We start from the raw sequence: 18,022 nt of genomic DNA, 5'->3' as shown, positions 1-18,022 counted from the left end.
GACTATCTATAAAATTTGGAAAGTTGGAGACACAAAGGATTTTGTTTGAGAGATATACTGCTAAGCCTCCCTTTGATCTTCCGTGCGTAGACGCGCTGGCAGGGACATGGAATGTTTTGTAGCCCTGGATGTGAATAGGGTCAATAGCCCAGGTTTCCTGCAGGCAGACTATTTGGTGCGTTTTGATCACATCGATCCATGACTGAAGGTGGACCTTAGATCGAAGACCCGCTACGTTCCTGTAAATAACTGGGAGCTCCCATGTTAGAGGCAGTGTGGTGTTTGATTTTTGCGGGTTTGCGGGAGGTGGTAAGTCTTGGGGCTGGGTAGTTGGGTGGAGAGAGAAAGAAGAAGGATACGTTACTTGTGTTGCTAACTTGGTGTGTGAGTGTTGAGATGAATTTATAGTTAATGGTTGTCTCTTAGGTAGTTCTCCAGGGAAGGTTGGGTGTTCACATGTGCATTCTTGAACCTGAGAAACTGCCGGATTAAGAAATAGTTCCGCCGGAGAAGTTGATGGCTCTACAGAGAGGTCGGAGAAATGTGGAGATACTACAACTGCCGGCGATATTCCTATGGAGGTGTGAGTGGTTGGGGTTTGGGTAGTGTTTCTACCTTTAATATTGGTGCAAGGAGTTGGTGGTCAATCAACCATGTCAAGACATTCATACCTGTTGGTTAAGGGTGGGCCTCTCCAGCTTATAGGAGGAGCAGGAGCTGGATTACTGAATCCATACCCTGACCAATGACCCCGGTCTCTATTTCCGTCCCAGTTCCCCACTCTTGTCCAGCTCCAAGGGGGGCTGGCATTATACCGTGGAGCTGGAGGATAGAAGTATGACAGTCTGTGCGTGGCTATCCCTTCGATAGATGGCTGGTCACCCCAGGAGCAAATGTGCTCTACTGTGTTTGGATCTGCGAGATTCACTATTACACAGTCACCCCGAATGTTTTTGGGTTCTGTGCCCAGCCAGGGGACCCTGCGTACTGTGGTGACTCTATTGTCCAGAAAGGATGGTAATGGTCTATTGGTGGAAAGCCAGTGAATCACTTTGTTTTTTAGTGACCAGACCGGTTCATCCGAGTTGGCAGAAAGTTCTGGAACACCGGTCATAATCACTACGTATGGAGTAGCTTCAGGGGGAAGATGAATGGGATGGCCCCTCTTTCTATTTCTCGGGATGGTATTAAAACCATCAGATGGTTTTGGTAGGGTAGGGGCCGGGGTAGGTAAGGAGGTGGGTACTTTTGATAGTGTTGAAGCCTGTGGCTTTGGTTGAGTAGGCAATGAAGTGGGTAGGGGCGTGGGTGCTTTAGGTGGTACTTGGGCCTTAGTCGCTATTGGTGGTGGCTGTTTTTGTTGGTGTTTATGCGGTACCTTTAAGATCGTAGTGGGAGGATTTGGTGCAGCCGGGCCTGCCTTAGATGTTTTTACATTATGTTTGGGTGTCCTTCCTTGGCCTGCGTTGGTATCTTTGTTTAATTTCAGAGCTGAGGACAGTTGAGTTAATTGGTTTTCAACCTGGTGAAGTGACTGTTCTATTGGTTTTAGGTAGGTTCTAATTATATCCCCAATTTTGCTCAGAAGTAAGTTGTTAATGCTACAGGGGTTACTACTTGGGTTGCCAACGCTATCCATACTGCCTTCACTATCGCAGCTGCTAGTGCTGAGATCTGTGTTGTCGATAGGGGAATTTATTACTTGTGCAGGTGAACAGATAGCTAGCTGGTGTGACGTTAGGATTAGGTCAGTGGACTGTGTAGGGAGGGGGGAATTATGGAGGTGGGTTTGGAGGTGGGTTTGGAGGGAGAGGTAACTGGATTACAGGATTTGTTTGTTTTTCTCTTTTTCTTGGGAATTGCTCCCTCACGTAAACCCCTATCTACAGGTGGAGTGGCAGCCACACTGATTAGGCTAGCAAAGATTGCCGGTGATTTTTTCAGTGACTGCAGCAGATGGGATTCGGAGAGATTTAGGGATGCAGATAGATCCACTGTACATGGAACGGTGTGGATCTCCGCGAGCTCTAACAATGGTGGGGGTAATTCTGAGGGGCGCTGAGGAGTTTTAGCAGCAGCCAACAAGCCCATGGAGGAGCGTCTGGCAACGGCCAGGTCCTCTGAAACTCTACGTTCCAACAGGGTGATGCCCTGCTCAATAGCCTCGTTGGCTTTGGTAATAAATTGGTCTATAGGGCCAATAATTTGCGCAGCAGCTTGGGCCTGTTTTTTAACAATGCTTCTGGTACTTCTAGGAGACATGGTGTGGTATAAAAAGATACGAGAATTACAGCTTAAATATAGTTTTTACAGGCTATGAACGGCTTATAGGGATACAATACAGTAACTACTACAAAGCTGTATGAGAAAGCAGTTGCAAGTGGGGTGGCCCAGTCCAGTCTTGCCCGGTCTTGAACGGGCTTAAATGGGCCCGCCCTTGGCCCGGGCTTCGCCCCGTGCTGTGTCCCGCGCGCGTCCCGCGTCGCGAGATAGTCCAATTAATTAAGTACTTACAAGCGGATGGGCGTGTCCGCCGGGGGAAGAGGCACCAGCTGTCAGCAGTGAAGGCTGCTGGGCCTCGCTCAGCAGTGAAGGCTGCTGGGCCTCGCAGTCCCCCGGTCAAGCGCCTGGTAGTTCAGGATCAAGCACTCACTGGGAGCGTGCAGGCAATCCGCCGAATGCGGAAATGCTCCCACCAGCGGCGCGACCACAGAAGTAAGGCTGTAGCAGGATTACCCCTCCTGGGGAGCTGGAAACCTCCTTGACGAGCAGACAGATTGTAGGGAAATGCAAATGATCAGCAACTCAAATATGACCTTCTGCAATGTGCTATTTTAGCTACAAATTTCGAAACATTTTGTCATGCTTGGGTGAAAATTGTGTTGGCTGAGATATAGGTTCCTTCTAGACAACCCCCACCCCCAGACCTTTATAAGACTTATCTGTGGTAGAGGTGGGTGAGCTACTGAAAGCTCGAGCCAGGCATGAGCCTGAAGTCTGGCTTAGCTCGAGGCCCTGCTGGGACCTCGAGCCCATAACGAGCCGAGCTTTAATGTGGCTTCTGCCTCCCTAGTCTCTATCCCCAAGACCTGGTGTTAAGGTCAGACTGGTTGACTGTGGAAATTTGCACCACTATCTTTTCCGACCCTACCACCTTTGCACTACACATAGCTTTTTTCACTTAAATACGTGCTGACGTCTACGTAGGTTGTAGCACGCCCGGCCTCGTAGATGGACGGGAAGACCCTGTGATGAACACTGAATTAATTTTCAGTGTGTGAGGGGTATTTTAAAAACACAGTGTGTTCCCCCCTTTTTGAATAACTGCAGGGGTCTAAAACACTTTTTCTATACCATCATTATAATTACAATTACAGTGTTGAAAGTAGTTTCTCTTACGGGGTTGCAGGTATGCCGACGAGGGGCAACTACCCGGTAAATATTTCACACCTGATGCCTTGATTCCCCACAGATATCATATATCTTTTTTACTTGATGCATTGTCTGTTATATGTGTTGATGAAATGTGGTTTGCTGTCTTTTGCAGGTACAATAAACGGAGAAAAGAGGTGTAGAGAGGACACTGACCCTAAACCTGATGAAATTGCCGCAAATTCTGTGAGGCAATGAAACATGTTGGTTTTAATTGAGCAGACACACAGCAATGAATAAAATAGTATAGCCAGTGGGTCTAGCTCGTTATTATTTTTAAACTAAGTTGCGCCGGGTTTTCGGTGCTAGATCCTGGTACTGCTTATAGAGTCACATGTATCACATAGAACACAATCTTGGTTTTCTTTTTCTCCTCACTATGTAATTGTTTTTCAAGTTGGCAGGTGCTAATAATGAGAACCTGAGGATACAGGTGAGTACCAGTCTGTAAACTCCCATGGTGTTACTCCCGTGAGGCGCTGCCAACTTTTTCTCACCTTTTTTCCCCTCTAAGTCCCCCTCACACTTGTGAGAGGGTCGGATCAAGCAGATACAGCACCACATATCAGAGTTTAAATTAGTGATTTAGGTCACTGTCTGGCAGATGTGAGATATTGTTTCACTGCTGTGTCACATAAAACTGTGTGATTAAAAGAGATATGGTGGACGTTCGTAGTCGTCCATACAATCAGAGAGAACAGGTCCTTTTTGGTGGTGCCTGCTGTGCACGAGGGAGAGAAGGCTCAGTGCGTCATCGTTGTATACCATTCCATGCAGCAACTCAAACTAGCCTCACACTTGAAGCTCCTTTTGAATTTGGAGCAAGAATCTTGCCCATGAGAAGACACTTTGCGACGCCTTTTTAAATGCACATCCCCAACCGCTGTCCGATTTCCAGGCAATTCTTACCACCCATGTCGACCATATTGACTTGGTGAATATACCCTCTGATCCCCTAAATTTGCGCTGTCAACCATTCCTTTGCTCCATCCAACCACTGTTCCCCCTTTAACTGCTAAACAACTAACCGTACTATCAAGCTCAATGCTTTACTTTATTCTCTTTAAAACAATCTTTTATTTCTCTCTGGAGCTTACTCAGCAGTGCTTAAAATATGTCCAGAATATAGACCTGAACAGCTAATGTTTAATCTATTCACTTAATAACTCTCATCACGGCACAAAACCCACCAATCTGGCATTGCAGGCTCCACTCCACAGAAAGGTGTGAGGTCTCCACAGGACAACCCACACACAGCTCGGCCCTTACTGCAGCTCAAAGCATACACCGCCTCATCCTGCGGTGCGAGGCCTAGCTACTCCTACACATACCCACCTCACACTGCCCCCCCTCCTGCGGTGCGAGGCCTAGCTACTCCTACACATACCCACCTCACACTGCCCCCCTCCTGCGGTGCGAGGCCTAGCTACTCCTACACATACCCACCTCACACTGCCCCCCCTCCTGCAGTGCGAGGCCTAGCTACTCCTACACATACCAACCGCACACTGTCCTTCCCTCCTGCGGTTTGAGGCCCAGCTACTCCTACACATACCCACCTCACACTGCCACCCCCTCCTGCAGTGCGAGGCCTAGCTACTCCTACACATACCCACCTCTAACTGCCCCTCCCTCCTGCGGTGCGAGGCCTAGCTACTCCTACACATACCCACCTCACACTGCCCCCCCTCCTGCGGTGCGAGGCCTAGCTACTCCTACACATACCCACCTCACACTGCCCACCTCCTGCGGTGCGAGGCCTAGCTACTCCTACACATACCCACCTCACACTGCCCACCTCCTGCGGTGCGAGGCCTAGCTACTCCTACACATACCCACCTCACACTGCCCCCCCTCCTGCGGTGCGAGGCCTAGCTACTCCTACACATACCCACCTCACACTGCCCACCTCCTGCGGTGCGAGGCCCAGCTACTCCTACACATACCCACCTCACACTGCCCCCCCTCCTGCGGTGCGAGGCCTAGCTACTCCTACACATACCCACCTCACACTGCCCCCCCTGCTGCGGTGCGAGGCCTAGCTACTCCTACACATACCCACCTCACACTGCCCACCTCCTGCGGTACGAGGCCTAGCTACTCCTACACATACCCACCTCACACTGCCCACCTCCTGCGGTGCGAGGCCTAGCTACTCCTACACATACCCACCTCACACTGTCCCCCCTCCTGCGGTGCGAGGCCTAGCTACTCCTACACATACCCACCTCACACTGCCCCTCCCTCCTGCGGTGCAAGGCCTAGCTACTCCTACACATACCCACCTCACAATGCCCCCCTCCTGCGGTGCGAGGGCTAGCTACTCCTACACATACCCACCTCACACTGCCCCCCCTCCTGCGGTGCGAGGCCTAGCTACTCCTACACATACCCTCCTCACACTGCCCACCTCCTGTGGTGCGAGGCCTAGCTACTCCTACACATACCCACCTCACACTGTCCCCCTTCCTGCGGTGCGAGGCCTAGCTACTCCTACACATACCCACCTCACACTGTCTCCCCTCCTGCGGTGCGAGGCCTAGCTACTCCTACACATACCCACCTCACACTGTCTCCCCTCCTGCAGTGCGAGGCCTAGCTACTCCTACACATACCCACCTCACACTGTCTCCCCTCCTGCGGTGCGAGGCCTAGCTACTCCTACACATACCCACCTCACACTGCCCCTCCCTCCTGCGGTGTGAGGCCTAGGTACTACTACACATACCCACCTCACACTGCCCACCTCCTGCGGTGCGAGGCCTAGCTACTCCTACACATATCCACCTCACACTGTCTCCCCTCCTGCGGTGCGAGACCTGGCTACTCCTACACATACCCACCTCACACTGCCCCTCCCTCCTGCGGTGTGAGGCATAGGTACTACTACACATACCCGCCTCACACTGTCACCCCTCCAGCAGTGCGAGGCCTAGCTACTCCTACACATACCCACCTCACACTGCCCCCCTCCTGCGGTGTGAGGCCCAACTACTCCTACACATACCCACCTCACACTGTCTCCCCTTCCTGCGGTGCGAGGCCTAGCTACTCCTACACATACCCTCCTCACACTGCCCACCTACTGCGGTGCGAGGCCTAGCTACTCCTAGACATACCCACCTCACACTGTCTCCCCTCCTGCGGTGCGAGGCCTAGCTACTCCTACACATACCCACCTCACACTGCCCCTCCCTCCTGCGGTGTGAGGCCTAGGTACTACTACACATACCCACCTCACACTGCCCCTCCCTCCTGCGGTGTGAGGCCCAGCTACTCCTACACATACCCACCTCACACTGTCTCCCCTCCTGTGGTGCGAGGCCTGGCTACTCCTACACATACCCACCTCACACTGCCCCTCCCTCCTGCGGTGTGAGGCCTAGGTACTACTACACATACCCACCTTACACTGTCACCCCTCCTGCAGTGCGAGGTCTAGCTACTCCTACACATACCCACCTCACACTGCCCCTTCCTCCTGCGGTGCGAGGCCTAGCTACTCCTACACATACCCAGTACACACTGCTCCCCCCTCCTGCGGTGCGAGGCCTAGCTACTCCAACACATACCCACCTCACACTGTCTCCCCTCCTGCGGTGCGAGGCCTAGCTACTCCTACACATACCCTCCTCACACTGCCCCCCCTCCTGCCGTGCGAGGCCTAGCTACTCCTACGCATACCCACCTCACACTGTCTCCCCTCCTGCGGTGCGAGGCCTAGCTACTCCTACACATACCCTCCTCACACTGCCCCCCTTCCTGCGGTGCGAGGCCTAGCAACTCCTACGCATACCCACCTCACACTGTCCCCCCTCCTGCGGTGCGAGGCCTAGCTACTCCTACACATACCCACCTCACACTGTCCCCCCTCCTGCGGTGCGAGGCCTAGCTACTCCTACACATACCCACCTCACACTGCCCCCCCTCCTGCAGTGCGAGGCCTAGCTACTCCTACACATACCCACCTCACACTGTCTCCCCTCCTGCGGTGCGAGGCCTAGCTACTCCTATACATACCCACCTCACACTGCCCCTCCCTCTTGCGGTGTGAGGCCTAGGTACTACTACACATACCCACCTCACACTGCCCACCTCCTGCGGTGCGAGGCCTAGCTACTCCTACACATATCCACCTCACACTGTCTCCCCTCCTGCGGTGCGAGACCTGGCTACTCCTACACATACCCACCTCACACTGCCCCTCCCTCCTGCGGTGTGAGGCCTAGGTACTACTACACATACCCGCCTCACACTGTCACCCCTCCAGCAGTGCGAGGCCTAGCTACTCCTACACATACCCACCTCACACTGCCCCCCCTCCTGCGGTGTGAGGCCCAACTACTCCTACACATACCCACCTCACACTGCCACCCCTTCCTGCGGTGCGAGGCCTAGCTACTCCTACACATACCCTCCTCACACAGCCCACCTACTGCGGTGCGAGGCCTAGCTACTCCTACACATACCCACCTCACACTGTCTCCCCTCCTGCGGTGCGAGGCCTAGCTACTCCTACACATACCCACCTCACACTGCCCCTCCCTCCTGCGGTGTGAGGCCTAGGTACTACTACACTTACCCACCTCACACTGCCCCTCCCTCCTGCGGTGTGAGGCCCAGCTACTCCTACACATACCCACCTCACACTGTCTCCCCTCCTGTGGTGCGAGGCCTGGCTACTCCTACACATACCCACCTCACACTGCCCCTCCCTCCTGCGGTGTGAGGCCTAGGTACTACTACACATACCCACCTCACACTGTCACCCCTCCTGCAGTGCGAGGTCTAGCTACTCCTACACATACCCACCTCACACTGCCCCTTCCTCCTGCGGTGCGAGGCCTAGCTACTCCTACACATACCCAGTACACACTGCTCCCCCCTCCTGCGGTGCGAGGCCTAGCTACTCCAACACATACCCACCTCACACTGTCTCCCCTCCTGCGGTGCGAGGCCTAGCTACTCCTACACATACCCTCCTCACACTGTCTCCCCTCCTGCGGTGCGAGGCCTAGCTACTCCTACACATACCCTCCTCACACTGCCCCCCCTCCTGCGGTGCGAGGCCTAGCAACTCCTACGCATACCCACCTCACACTGTCCCCCCTCCTGCGGTGCGAGGCCTAGCTACTCCTACACATACCCACCTCACACTTGTCCCCCCTTCTGCGGTGCGAGGCCTAGCTACTCCTACACATACCCACCTCACACTGCCACCCCCTCCTGCGTTGCGAGGCCTAGCTACTCCTACACATACCCACCTCACACTGTCTCCCCTCCTGCGGTGCGAGGCCTAGCTACTCCTATACATACCCACCTCACACTGTCTCCCCTCCTGCGGTGCGAGGCCTAGCTACTCCTACGCATACCCACCTCACACTGTCCCCCCTCCTGCGGTGCGAGGCCTAGCTACTCCTACACATACCCACCTCACACTGCCACCCCCTCCTGCGTTGCGAGGCCTAGCTACTCCTACACATACCCTCCTCACACTGCCCCCCCTCCTGCGGTGCGAGGCCTAGCTACTCCTTTGCATACCCACCTCACACTGTCCCCCCTCCTGCGGTGCGAGGCCTAGCTACTCCTACGCATACCCACCTCACACTGTCCCCCCTCCTGCAGTGCGAGGCCTAGCTACTCCTACACATACCCACCTCACACTGCCACCCCCTCCTGCGTTGCGAGGCCTAGCTACTCCTACACATACCCTCCTCACACTGCCCCCCCTCCTGCGGTGCGAGGCCTAGCTACTCCTTTGCATACCCACCTCACACTGTCCCCCCTCCTGCGGTGCGAGGCCTAGCTACTCCTACACATACCCACCTCACACTGCCACCCCCTCCTGCGTTGCGAGGCCTAGCTACTCCTAAACATACCCACCTCACACTGTCCCCCCTCGTGCGGTGCGAGGCCTAGCTACTCCTACACATACCCACCTCACACTGCCCCCCTCCTGCGTTGCGAGGCCTAGCTACTCCTACACATACCCACCTCACACTGCCCCTCCCTCCTGCGGTGCGAGGCCTGGCTACTCCTACACATACCCACCTCACACTGCCCACCCCCTGCTACGGTGCGAGGCCTAGCTACTCCTACACATTCCCACCTCACACTGAACCCCCTCCTGAAGTGCGAGGCCTAGCTACTCCTACACATACCCACCTCACACTGCCACCCCCTCCTGCGTTGCGAGGCCTAGCTACTCCTACACATACCCACCTCACACTGCCCCTCCCTCCTGCGGTGTGAGGCCTGGCTACTCCTACACATACCCACCTCACACTGCCCACCCCCTGCTACGGTGCGAGGCCTAGCTACTCCTAAACATACCCACCTCACACTGCTCCTCCCGCGGTTTGAGGCCCAGCTACTCCTACACATACCCACCTCACACTGCCCACCCCCTGCTACGGTGCGAGGCCCAGCTACTCCTACACATACCCACCTCACACTGCCCCCCTCCCGCGGTTTGAGGCCTAGCTACTCCTACACATACCCACCTCACACTGTCTCCCCTCCTGCGGTGCGAGGCCTAGCTACTCCTACACATATCCACCTCACACTGTCTCCCCTCCTGCGGTGCGAGGCCTAGCTACTCCTACACATACCCACCTCACACTGTCCCCCCTCCTGCGGTGCGAGGCCTAGCTACTCCTAAACATACCCACCTCACACTGTCCCCCCTCCTGCGGTTTGAGGCCTAGCTACTCCTACACATACCCACCTCACACTGCCCCTCCCTCCTGCGGTGCGAGGCCTAGCTACTCCTACACATACCCACCTCACACTGCCCACCCCCTGCTACGGTGCGAGGCCCAGCTACTCCTACACATACCCACCTCACACTGCCCCCCTTCTGCGGTGCGAGGCCTAGCTACTCCTACACATACCCACCTCACACTGCCCCCCTCCTGCAGTGCGAGGCCTAGCTACTCCTACACATACCCACCTCACACTGCCCCCCTCCCGCGGTTTGAGGCCTAGCTACTCCTACACATACCCACCTCACACTGTCTCCCCTCCTGCGGTGCGAGGCCTAGCTACTCCTACACATATCCACCTCACACTGTCTCCCCTCCTGCGGTGCGAGGCCTAGCTACTCCTAAACATACCCACCTCACACTGCCCCCTCCCGCGGTTTGAGGCCTAGCTACTCCTACACATACCCACCTCACACTGTCCCCCCTCCCGCGGTTTGAGGCCTAGCTACTCCTACACATACTCACCTCACACTGCCCCTCCCTCCTGCAGTGCGAGGCCTGGCTACTCCTAAACATACCCACCTCACACTGTCACCCCTCCTGCAGTGCAAGGTCTAGCTACTCCTACACATACCCACCTCACACTGCCACCCCCTCCTGCGGTGCGAGGCCTAGCTACTCCTACACATACCCACCTCACACTGCCACCCCCTCCTGCGGTGCGAGGCCTAGCTACTCCTACACATACCCACCTCACACTGTCCCCCCTCCCGTGGTTTGAGGCCTAGCTACTCCTACACATACCCACCTCACACTGCCACCCCCTCCTGCGGTGTGAGGTCTAGCTACTCCTAAACATACCCACCTCACACTGTCACCCCTCCTGCAGTGCGAGGTCTAGCTACTCCTACACATACCCACCTCACACTGCCCCTCCCTCCTGCGGTGCGAGGCCTAGCTACTCCTACACATACCCACCTCACACTGTCTCCCCTCCTGCGGTGCGAGGCCTAGCTACTCCTACACATACCCACCTCACACTGCCCCTCCCTCCTGCGGTGCGAGGCCTAGCTACTCCTACACATACCCACCTCACACTGTCTCCCCTCCTGCGGTGCGAGGCCTAGCTACTCCTACACATACCCACCTCACACTGCCACCCCCTCCTGCGGTGCGAGGCCTCCACAGGACGTTAGAGCGCCGACTGTCACGCAGTTATGCGACGCCTCCCAGCACAACCAACACACAGCTCGGCTGTTATTGTCTGGGCCTCCTCCGGCGGTGCGGGCCCGGCTCTTCGGGCACACCCCCTCACACTAGCAGTAGTCTCCTGCAGGGCTGGGCCTAGCTCCTCGTTCACATGTTCACGTCACACTAGGCACCTGCTCCAGCGCTGCGAGGCCTTGCTCATCCTTCCTTGGGGTGTTAATTGATCAAAATTCACCCTAACAGTCCCAAGAGAAGGGAGCCCAACACAACATAGTAAATGGACAACCTGTGATCCCTGAAAGCTGATATATATTCCTTGAATTTCTCTTTTAGTCTCAGTGTGTCTTCACTTGTGAATCCTGGCTACACACATACATACTGTGTGCTCTTAGGCGCCCTAATCTATGGGATCCGTAGTGTGAATTTTGATCCCTTAACACCCTAAAAGAAACGTTGTATCCTCTTTTAAGACTTAACGAAGGAATTCGCTTGTATAACCTGAACACCCACAGACATACCTTGTGATCCTCTGCAACTTCTTCCTGTGTGGAACCTACAATGTCTTTACTTGGGACCCTGAACATCCACACACAGACCTTGTCGCGCCTTCTCTTTGGGGTCCATGGACTGCAATATGATGTGTAAACAGCGTCACATACATAATGCTCTTCAGCCGCCTCCTATATAGATGTGATTCTCGAAATCCACAGGCCTCCCTTGTTTTCTGCAGCCTCCTCCGTGGGACACACAGGGGGACTTGTGACCCCTGAACATTTGTACACACAGGGTCTGTGCTCAGGCTGCCCCTTGATGTGAAGCACCGAGTGACTTTCTTTCCACAGACACACCGTGTGCTCTTCTGTTGTCCTTCCAGAGCACAAACACACGCACGCACACACGCACACACGCACACACACACCATGTACACCTTTGCAGACTCCTCAGCAGGGTTAATATTGTGAGTTTATGGTCCCTGAACGCAGACGTACCTTGTGCTCCTCTGCAGCCTCTTCTATAAGACTTGCTGAGTGAGTTTTGTGCTCCTTGGACTCCCGGCAGACCCAGCATATCATCCTCTGATCCTCTGCACAGAACAGCCCCTGTTTCTCTTGATGTTTCTCGCACAGATTCTCCCCTTGGGGCTTCACCGGGGGCAGATGAAGCTGTTTTGCAATTTCCACCATGTTCTTCAGTTGTCTGTTGGGTCGGAGGTTTTTCCCAGAAGATATTTCCCTGCACTGTGGACAGGGAAAGTTTCCATCTCTTCCCTCCCAGCTCTGGGTGATGCAGGAGCGGCAGAAGTTGTGTCCACAATCAATAATCACCGGATCAGTGAAATATTCCAAACAGATGGAACAAGTGGCCTCTTCCTTGAGGTTCCCGAGCTGAGCTGCTGCCGCCATGATGCAGAAATGCAGGAAGGAATGTTAGGTTTCAGTTTCTCTCTCTTTATGAAGTGGGTGTGTCTGTCTGTCCTTCTCTGTGTGGGCTGGGACTTCTGGATCATTTTACAGGCACAGAATAGGACTGACTCCTCTGTTGCTTCTGTCTCCTGTGCTTGACCTGTGAGTTTTTCACCCTTCTCAGCTCAACATACGAGTAATGTGTTATGTTGTAAGATTCTGTGCACAGCTGCCCATCGCTGCCAAGGTTTCAGATTGCTGTGTGTGACATTTTTTAAATTTCAGTGAAATTATGAGTGACATTCCAACGACTAAGAGTGACACTTTATCGCGAGCAAAAATCATGCAATGAAGACTAGGGAAACTTCTAAATATCAGAAATTACAGACATTTGACCAACCAGAAACTCACCCCGCCACCTCCCCCGCCCGGGCGGGCTCCAGTGCCGAGAGAGAAGCGAGAGCCAGCCTGGCTGGAAAAACTGTCATGCACTGACCAGTAGTCTGTGAAGATAAATCCAGTTAATCAGGTCGCCCTTGATAAGGATGAGGAGACAGAGCAGCCCTGCGGCCGGGCCTGCAGGTTTACTGTGCTCAAATCAGATCTGCAGATAAACTAGGCTTACTCAGAAGGATGATGAGACAGAGCAGCCCTGCGGCCGGGCCTGCAGGTTTACTGTGCTTAAATCAGATCTGCAGATAAACCAGGCTTACTCAGAAGGATGATGAGACAGAGCAGCCCTGCGGCCGGGCCTGCAGGTTTACTGTGCTTAAATCAGATCTGCAGATAAACTAGGCTTACTCAGAAGGATGATGAGACAGAGCAGCCCTGCGCCGGGCCTGCAGGTTCACTGTGCTTAAATCAGATCTGCAGATAAACCAGGCTTACTCAGAAGGATGATGAGACAGAGCAGCCCTGCGGCCGGGCCTGCAGGTTTACTGTGCTTAAATCAGATCTGAAGATAAACCAGGCTTACTCAGAAGGATGATGAGACAGAGCAGCCCTGCGGCCGGGCCTGCGGGTTTACTGTGCTTAAATCAGATCTGCAGATAAACCAGGCTTACTCAGAAGGATGATGAGACAGAGCAGCCCTGCGGCCGGGCCTGCGGGTTTACTGTGCTTAAATCAGATCTGCAGATAAACCAGGCTTACTCAGAAGGATGATGAGACAGAGCAGCCCTGCGGCCGGGCCTGCAGGTTTACTGTGCTTAAATCAGATCTGCAGATAAACCAGGCTTACTCAGAAGGATGATGAGACAGAGCAGCCCTGCGGCCGGGCCTGCAGGTTTACTGTGCTTAAATCAGATCTGCAGATAAACTAGGCTTACTCGGAAGGATGATGAGACAGAGCAGCCCTGCGCCGGGCCTGCAGGTTCACTGTGCTTAAATCAGATCTGCAGATAAACCAGGCTTACTCAGAAGGATGATGAGACAGAGCAGCCCTGCGGCCGGGCCTGCAGGTTTACTGTGCTTAAATCAGATCTGAAGATAAACCAGGCTTACTCAGAAGGATGATGAGACAGAGCAGCCCTGCGGCCGGGCCTGCGGGTTTACTGTGCTTAAATCAGATCTGCAGATAAACCAGGCTTACTCAGAAGGATGATGAGACAGAGCAGCCTTGCGGCCGGGCCTGCAGGTTTACTGTGTTCAAATCAGATCTGCAGATAAACCAGGCTTACTCAGAAGGATGATGAGACAGAGCAGCCCTGCGGCCGGGCCTGCGGGTTTACTGTGCTTAAATCAGATCTGCAGATAAACCAGGCTTACTCAGAAGGATGATGAGACAGAGCAGCCTTGCGGCCGGGCCTGCAGGTTTACTGTGCTTAAATCAGATCTGCAGATAAACCAGGCTTACTCAGAAGGATGATGAGACAGAGCAGCCCTGCGCTGGGCCTGCAGATTTACTGTGTTCAAATCAGATCTGCAGATAAACCAGGCTTACTCAGAAGGATGATGAGACAGAGCAGCCCTGCGGCCGGGCCTGCAGGTTTACTGTGCTTAAATCAGATCTGCAGATAAACCAGGCTTACTCAGAAGGATGATGAGACAGAGCAGCCCTGCAGCCCAGCCTGCAGATTGACTGTGTTCAAATCAGATCTGCAGATAAACCAGGCTTACTCCGAAGGATGATGAGACAGAGCAGCCCTGCAGCCCGGCCTGCAGATTTCCTGTGCCTAAATCAGATCTGTGGATAAACCAGGCTTACTCAGAAGGATGATGAGACAGAGCAGCCCTGTGGCCGGGCCTGCAGATTTACTGTGCTTAAATCAGATCTGCAGATAAACCAGGCTTACTCAGAAGGATGATGAGACAGAGCAGCCCTGCGGCCGCGCCTGCAGATTTACTGTGCTTAAATCAGATCTGCAGATAAACCAGGCTTACTCAGAAAGATGATGAGACAGAGCAGCCCTGCCTGCAGATTTTAAACTAAATTGATTGTGTGTGACTGAAATAATTTATCAGAGATGATCAGACTGCGTGATGATCAAGACTGTGCGTGATGATCAGACTGTGGTGTGATGATCAGACTGTGCGTGATGATCAGACTGTGGTGTGATGATCAGACTGTGCGTGATGATCAGACTGTGGTGTGATGATCAGACTGTGCGTGATGATCAGACTGTGCGTGATGATCAGACTGTGCGTGATGATCAGACTGTGCGTGATGATCAGACTGTATGTGATGATCAGACTGTGCGTGATGATCAAGACTGTGCGTGATTATCATACTGTACGTGATGACCAGACTGTGCGTGATAATCAGACTGTGCGTGATAATCAGACTGTGCGTGATGATCAGACTGTGGTGTGATGATCAGACTGTGCGTGATGATCAGACTGTGCGTGATGATCAGACTGTGCGTGATGATCAGACTGTGCGTGATTATCATACTGTACGTGATGACCAGACTGTGCGTGATAATCAGACTGTGCGTGATGATCAAGTTCAAGTTCAAGAATTTATATAGCGCACTACTCACCCGGAGGGTCTCAAGGCGCTTGGGGAGGGGGTTCATAATTTATCGAATAGCCAGGTTTTAAGTTCTTTTCTGAAGGAGAAGTGGTTCTGTGTAAGGTGGAGGTGAGTAGGGAGTGAGTTCCAGGTCTTGGCCGACAGGTAGGAGAAGGATCTGCCTCCCATGGTGGATCTTTGGATACGCGGAACTGCGGCGAGGGCTTGATTGGCGGATCTAAGTTGGCGGGAGGGAGTGTAGAAGGACAGCCGGGTGTTGAGGCATTCGGGTCCTAGTTTGTAGAGGGCCTTGTGTGCGTGGGTGAGGAGACGGAACGTTATTCTCTTGTTGACGGGGAGCCAGTGAAGGTCTTTCAGGTGGCCGGTAATGTGATCTTGGCGAGGGATGTCCAAAATGAGTCTCGCTGATGCGTTTTGGATGCGTTGGAGTTTTTTCTGTAGTTTGGTTGTGATTCCGGCGTAGAGGGTGTTTCCGTAGTCCAGTCGACTCGTGACCAGTGCGTGGGTGACAGTTTTTCTTGTCTCGGAGGGGATCCACCGGAAGATTTTTTTGAGCATACAAAGTACGTTGAAGCAGGAGGAAGAGACGGCGTTTTGTCAGAGTTAAGTTTTAGGCGGCTGTTTTTCATCCATTCGGCTACTTCTTTCATGCCTTCGTGAAGATTGGTTTTGGCAGTGATAGGGTCTTTGGTGAGGGAAAGGATCAGCTGGGTGTCGTCAGCGTAGGAGATGATGTTGAAGTTGTGTTGGCGCGCGATGGATGCAAGTGGACTCATGTAAACATTGAAGAGGGTGGGACTGAGTGATGATCCTTGTGGTACACCGCAGATGACTTCGGTGGCCTCTGATATGAATGGGGGAAGTCGGACTCTCTGAGTTCTCCCAGATAGGAACGAGATGATCCATTCCAAGGCTTTTCCCTGTATGCCGATGTTGCTGAGGCGTTGAATGAGGGTGCTGTGACAGACTTTGTCGAAGGCGGCGGAGAGGTCGAGTAGAATGAGGGCCACTGTTTCTCCGTTGTCCAGTAGTGTTCGGATGTCGTCTGTGGCTGCGATGAGGGCGGTATTGGTGCTGTGTTTGGCTCGAAAGCCGGACTGTGAGGGATCGAGGGAGTTGTTGGATTCAAGGAAGGCGGCGAGCTGGCTATTGACGGCTTTCTCAATGACTTTGGCAGGGAATGGGAGGAGGGAGATGGTGCGGTAGTTTTTAAGTTCAGAGGGGTCTGCTGTGTGTTTCTTCAGGAGGGCGCTGACTTCGGCGTGTTTCCAGCTTTCTGGGAAGGTAGCAGAGTTGAAGGAGCAGTTGATGACCTCACAGAGATGGGGTGCGATGATGGAGTCTGCTTTGTTGAAGATGTGGTGGGGACAGGGGTCGGTTGGCGAGCCGGAGTGGATGGAGTTCATTAGGCGGATGGTGTCTTCAGTGGTGATTGGGTTCCAGGCGCTGAGGTTGTTAGAGGGCGGTTTAGGTTCGGAGGGGGGTGGAGAGGATTGTTCGTTGGAGATGTTCTCGAAGCTGTTATGTATGTCGGCAATTTTGTTGTAGAAGAAGGAGGATAACGAATCGCAGAGGTCTTGGGAGGGAGTGATGTCGTTTGAGGCTGCGGTGGGGTTGGTGAATTCTTTGACTATGTTGAATAGTTCCTTGCTGTTATGGGCGTTGTTGTCGAGTCGATTCTTGAATGCTGATTTCTTGGTGGATCGAATCAGTTGGTGGTGTTTGCGGGTGGCTGCCTTGAAGGTGGTCATGTTGTCGGTGGTTGGGTTTTTTCTCCATGTTTTCTCGAGAGTATGGCATAGCTTCTTGGATTTCTTAAGGTCATCGTTGAACCAGGGGGCCTTTTTGCTGTCCTGTTTGGTGTGATGGTTTTTCAAGGGTGCTAATTCATCAGCGCTGTGAGTGATCCACTGTTTGAGTTTGGTGGCCGCTTGGTTTGGGTCCGATGAGAGGGCGGGTGGGTTTTGGTTGAGCGATGAGAGGAATTGGTCGGTGGTGATTTTGTTCCAGTTTCTTCGAGGAATAGGTTGTGGGGGGTTGTGGGTCGAGGTGGTTTTGTAGCTGAAGTGAACGCAACTGTGGTCCGTCCAATGGAGAGCTGTGGTGCGATCGAAGGAAATGTATTTGCTGGAGGTGAAGATTGGGTCGAGTGTATGTCCGGCTATATGGGTGGGAGTGTCAACAAGTTGTTTGAGTCCGAGATTGGCCAGGTTGTCAAGGAGGGTGGTGGTGTTGATGTCGTTTTTCTTTTCCAGGTGGAAGTTTAGGTCTCCTAGTAAAATGTAGTTCTCTGAGGCGAG

General features: G+C 53.6%; 1 protein-coding gene across 1 annotated transcript in view; it reads right to left on the bottom strand.

Annotated features, from left to right (window-relative positions):
- The window catches only part of LOC147662136 (E3 ubiquitin-protein ligase TRIM39-like), a 183,751-nt gene extending 170,991 nt beyond the window's left edge, over positions 1-12,760 (bottom strand). Inside the window, exon 1 of the mRNA XM_086951084.1 lies at positions 12,335-12,760. Within this exon, the coding sequence (XP_086807210.1) occupies positions 12,335-12,748 (414 nt within the window). The 5' untranslated portion in view covers positions 12,749-12,760. The remainder of the gene's footprint in view (positions 1-12,334) is intronic.
- Between the last annotated feature and the right edge of the window lie 5,262 nt (positions 12,761-18,022).

The sequence above is a fragment of the Lissotriton vulgaris genome, unplaced genomic scaffold (genome assembly GCF_964263255.1).
Source record: "Lissotriton vulgaris unplaced genomic scaffold, aLisVul1.2 SCAFFOLD_977, whole genome shotgun sequence".
NCBI lineage: Eukaryota > Metazoa > Chordata > Amphibia > Caudata > Salamandridae > Lissotriton > Lissotriton vulgaris.
Note: the sequence above shows the minus strand (reverse complement) of the source record. Positions and strands in the feature narration are given on the sequence as shown.